Below are 5,453 nucleotides of genomic sequence, written 5' to 3' on the forward strand. Positions count from 1 at the left end.
ACAGAACAGGTATTAAAACAACGAATGAGAAGATAGTTTACAAAGAGTAGTCAGGAAGAATTACATTGACGAAAACCACACCCATTTAAACATTTGTTATGTAATGGAGGTGATTTTTTAAAGGTAGTGATTTTTTCAGGAGAATCGCTGGATCTTCCCTTTACTTCTGCCTGTTGCAGTGAAACCCTGTTACTCAGTTAGCTCTATTATTTATTTCCAAATATGATTTAGAGAAATCTTTGCTAGAGGTAAACAGGTTGCATGGCACCTGTGACCCAGTCATGCATCCCGAAAGCCAGCTCTTCCTGGCTTTCAGCTTGTTCTCTGGCTTGAAGCCATGGCATAACTCCATTAGTTCTAGCTTGATCCCTGGTTCAGTTTCCTGGCTTCCATGGTTATAGCTTAATTCTGAACCCAAACACCTAAGATCCAAAGCAATCTCATCCCTTCTTTAACCATCCAAAGCTCATTGCAATGTTGTACTGAGAGCTGAAGCTCCTTCTAGACAATCCAGTGCCTCTGAAATTGAAATTTATCTCTTGCCTGTTTCTAATATAGATCCTGGGTTATTAGTCTCCTTTAATGGAAAAGTCCAGTTTTTATTCTTATGGTCTCACAACATACTATCTTATACAAGCCCTTTCAAGACTTTGGATGATCTGACTGTTAACAGACAACAACAGACACTCCAGTGGACGACTGTTCCAGGTACCTGCAATGTGAACCACAATTCATAAGAACATAAGAACAGCCCCACTGGATCAGCCCCACTTATGTCCTTTTTGAGATGTAGCGACCAGAACTGGACACAATACTCCAGGTGTGGCCTTACCATCGATTTGTACAACAGCATTATAATATTAGCCGTTTTGTTCTCAATACCTTTTCTAATGATCCCAAGCATAGAATTGGCCTTCTTCACTGCCGCCGCATATTTTCATCGACCTGTCCACCACCACCCCAAGCTCTCTCTCCTGATCTGTCACAGACAGCTCAAAACCCATTAGCCTATATGTGAAGTTTTGATTTTTTTTGCCCCAGTGTGCACGACTTTACACTTACTTACATTGAAATGCATCTGCCATTTTGGTGCCCATTCTGCCAGTTTGGAGAGATCCTTCTGGAGCTCCTCACAATCACTTCTGGTCTTCACCACTCGGTGTTGGTCGGTCTTCACCAGTTTGGTGTCGTCTGCAAATTTAGCCACCTCACTGCTCACCCCTGTCTCCAGGTCATTTATGAAGAGGTTGAAAAGCACCGGTCCCAGGACAGATCCTTAGGGCACACTGCTTTTCACTTCTCTCCATTTTGAAAACTGCCCATTGACATTCCCTGTTTCCTGGTCTTCAATCAGTTCTCAATCCATGAGAGGACCTGTCCTCTAATTCCCTGACTGTGGAGATTTTTCAGTAGCCTTTGGTGAGGGACTGTGTCGAACACCTTCTGAAAGTCCAGATATATAATGTCCACGGGTTCTCCCACATCCACATGCCTGTTGACCTTTTCAAAGAATTCTAAAAGGTTTGTGAGGTAAGACTTACCCTTATAGAAGCCATGCTGATTCTCTCTCAGCAAGGCTTGGTGTCTATGTGATTCACTCTCAATCCTGAACATGGGTATGTTTTCCTGCCCTTCCAGTGGCAGCCAATGACTTGGAGCAGGGTTAAGTGAAATGCACAGATGTGAGGACTTCATAACATTGATAAGTGTTGCTATGGGCTACAGGGGATGAACCTGGCAAGAAAGTGCCATTTTCAGTAATGTCATAGGGATGTCAGCAAATTGTTCTTGTTTCAGTTTATCTTCCATAACATGCAGTTCTCCCCTTCTTGTAACATACAAAATAAAGCCTGGATGAAGCAGGTTTTAGAATCCCAGGCATTAGTGCCAATATGGGGCTAGAACTACTGGCCTGTGTTCTGTTTTATACATTGTATCTGTTCAACCTTTACATGTTATTATGGAGACACATTCTTCTGTTCTAAGAGAAACTGATCCTGTCAAAGTTACCAGGGATTTCTTCAGGGAAACGTGATTGTGTAATGGAAGATCAGAAGATCATCAGGAGGATGATGTGGTGTTGACAGCGATTCCATGTTTTGACAGCTGGTTGACAGCTCTGGAAAGGGCAGGGCTGGCTCCACAGCTGTAATCAATCAAGGCCAATGGAGACTCTGATGGACACCTGAGCTTCATTTGACCTTGATGGGGCTTTGAATGGACATGGACTGAAGAGATGGCTCAGCTGAGCCTAATTTGGACTTAACAAGGAGCTAGCAAGGTAGCTCACAGCTGAGCTGCATTTTGGATTATGAGACATCCAAGGATAAAAGGCAGCTTCAGAAGGACCAAAGGCTACCCTGACCCAGAGGGAGACGCTACCTGACCCAGAGGAGACCTGACCTGACTGGAGTTTGACCTTGGACTGTGACCTGGCATATCATTTCTGGACTCTGACTTTTGCCTGCTGCACTTGTGAGTTTAACAAGGGAAGCTAATTAGCCTTAAGCAGGCACAAGGTCCAGTGGGGAGGAGCTGTGGCAAGACAGATTGCAAAACAGAATCACTCTGGTGCCATAATTTTCATTTTAGCATAGTCATCTCATGTTTAAGAAGCAGATGCATTGCTTTAATTATTTTATTTCAATAATATTTTATTGTCATCTCCTAAAATAACACACTGGTCAGTTCTGATGACTGCACAGGTTACTTAAATGAGGTTTCATCCAGTGAATGGTAACAGATCAGCTTGACTGAAGTAATTTATAGAATTCAGAATTCTAGAATTTGTAGAATCCAGTCTGTATCTCCTCAGGTTGATTTTCACTGGGTCTCTTGTCATAATCACTTCTGCTAATTTTCAGCATCATGTAACATCAAACTCTTACAGTATGTTGCATTACAAAAGTTAGCCAATTTAACTGGAATTCACATACACCCGTAGAGAGAACAATGAGAATCATAGTCTGATGAGTAAGTGTGTGAGGGTGTGTGTCAAGAAATACCCAAATTCTTCATTAAACTTCTGTTATAAGGTATATTGGGGAAGCTAGGATGCTGAAACTAGTTAAAACTAGCTTCAGTTTCTCCCGATTAAAAGCAAAACAACAGAATATTAAGATTAACATGTTGGCATTACTATGCCTTCAAGCTGCTTTACTCAAGATGTTAATGAGTTTTAAATCCATTTCTGACAGATGTACTCATTTTTGCATGATCCAAAGGTACATTCCATTACTTTGCCAGTAATCTCAGCAGATTCTGGAGCACACTTCACTTGTTGCACAATGTAGCTTATGAATGAAGCAGTGTACATTCTAAGTGGACTTCCCAATGAACTCTTGCAAAAATCACAAGGACTCTTGGGTCACGCATTGCAGCTTGCTTGCAAGCACAAAATTTCTTGCATCACTCATCCCCATGTTGCACTATATCAATTTCCAACATGAAAATGTTGGATGTAGTGTGGTGAGATTTCTGAATTCCAAAGAAACATTTCTAAAACAAATGCTGGACTGTCCTTGATGATGGAGGGGATGGAGCGGAGTGGAAATAAATTCAGTCTATGCTTTCCAGGCAGACGTGGCGAGGCAGAGCATATGCAAAGATGCATTGACTTCCAACCCACAAGGTTCCTTGCATGGTAATAATACCTAGCTTTTGTATAGCACTTATAGGTGTTCAGAGTACTTCACATGTATTATCTTGATGTAACCCTAACAAGAACGCTGTAAGATAAATCAGTACTTTACAAGTGGGGAGCTGAGACTGAGCTCAAAAGGTTTGTCCAGGGTCTTCTAGCTAGTACATACCAGAGTCAAGAGTCAGACATGGATGGTCTTGATTCACATGTCAGTCTCCTGGTCACAACACTATACCAGATCGGTGCTATATACAGGCCTGAAAATATATATTTTCTAGCCCTTTTCCAGTATAGTCAAGGTAATTTTGCTAGCATTAATGTTAAAATGATAGAAACTAACAGACAGCACTTCTCATTCCCTTCTAAAATGCCACTAAAACTGTAACAATGTTGTGATCTGCTCTCTGTAGCTCTCAAAGCTACATTTCTACACCTGACCCAGTTGGAAAAGGATGGCCTCTGACAAACAACTGAGCAAGTGAGGGGCTAATGTCCATGTGTTTCACTCCAAAAACAGCTGAGTCCTGGATGAGTCCTGCTGAAAAACCTTTCCTAATAAAATCATCTTCAAGGCTCTTCGAAACCACAGGTAAAAATATGCATAAACAATGGGGTTAAAGGTTGAATTCAAGTAACCAAACCAAACCATTGCATCAATGAGAATAGGGGGAATTTTATAATTCATAAAAGGATCTGTGGCAGTACAGAAGAAGAATGGAAACCAGCAGAGAAGGAAAACTCCCACAATCGTGCCTAAAGTCTTTGCAGCTTTCCGTTCTCTGCTGCGTGAAATGTGATGGGTCACTTCAAATCTTATTTGCACATGATTCACAGCTTCCTTAATGGATCTGGCCTGCCTTTGAGCAACAATGTAGATCTTCCCATAGATGCATAGCATGACAAATCCAGGGATGTAAAAGGAAATCATGGAGGCCACCACCCCCGCAGTTTCATTGAAGAAGACAAAGCAGCCTCCCACGCAATAGATGAGCTTATAAAAGGTTTCTTCTGCTCCAACCATGTTTAGCTCCAGAAAGACCATCCCAAAGCCAAACATGGCAGGGAATGTCCAGCTTATGAAAATCATGGTTAATATGACGCATGTATTTATCTTCGATTTGTATCTCAGCGGGTCACACACGGCATAATAGCGGTCAATAGAGATAAATGATAGATGGAAGATGGAGGCTGTGCTCAGCATGATATCCATACTGGTGTGGATTTTGCAGAAGAAGTCACCAAAATACCAGCAGTTCTCAACGGACCTTACCATGCTGTAAGGCATGACAAAGAATCCCAGGAGTAAGTCTACAGTAGCCATAGAGAGAAGGAGGAAATTGGTCGGTGTGTGGAGCTGCTTGAAATGTGATATCGAGATGATGACAGTCAGATTGCCAGCCACGGTCGCCAGGATCACACACAACATGAAGACATACATAGAGAGACGAACACTTATGGACCAGCTGCTCTTTATGCAGGAGCCGTTTATGGATTCACAGCACACCTGCATGCTTCTGAAAGTTTCAGATTCATGCAAACACATATCAGGTCCCGTCTGATGGCTGTCGTTTGTGCAGTCCTTTTATTCTTCAAAACAGAATTGCCTTAGTTCTTTGCTATTCGGCAGATGGGGACTATCTGCCAAGAGAGAAAAGAAGAAGATTTTAAGATTGTTTTTATTGCCATTTCAAAATGAAGCCAAGGTAAGCACATACATTAACAAAAAAAGTCACATCTGGTTGACACAACGTAGCACAATCTTAGGAATCGGGCAGCCCAATCTTAAAGCCGGTGGCTCCGCTGGGTGCAG

The 5,453-nt window shown here is 42.1% G+C and overlaps 1 protein-coding gene across 1 annotated transcript; it reads right to left on the reverse strand.

Moving 5' to 3' along the window:
• Window positions 1-4,145: 4,145 nt before the first annotated feature.
• TAAR1 (trace amine associated receptor 1) lies at window positions 4,146-5,153 on the reverse strand. Its single transcript, XM_066611203.1, has one exon. It carries the CDS (start codon window positions 5,151-5,153, stop codon window positions 4,146-4,148), a length of 1,008 nt encoding a protein of 335 aa, XP_066467300.1.
• Between the last annotated feature and the right edge of the window lie 300 nt (window positions 5,154-5,453).

This window comes from Tiliqua scincoides, chromosome 1 (assembly GCF_035046505.1).
Source record: "Tiliqua scincoides isolate rTilSci1 chromosome 1, rTilSci1.hap2, whole genome shotgun sequence".
Taxonomy (NCBI): Eukaryota; Metazoa; Chordata; class Lepidosauria; order Squamata; family Scincidae; genus Tiliqua; species Tiliqua scincoides.

Excerpts from the sequence above, each read along its gene's own strand:
- TAAR1 (XM_066611203.1), bottom strand. The coding sequence starts at position 5,153 with ATGCAGGTGTGCTGTGAATCCATAAACGGCTCCTGCATAAAGAGCAGC.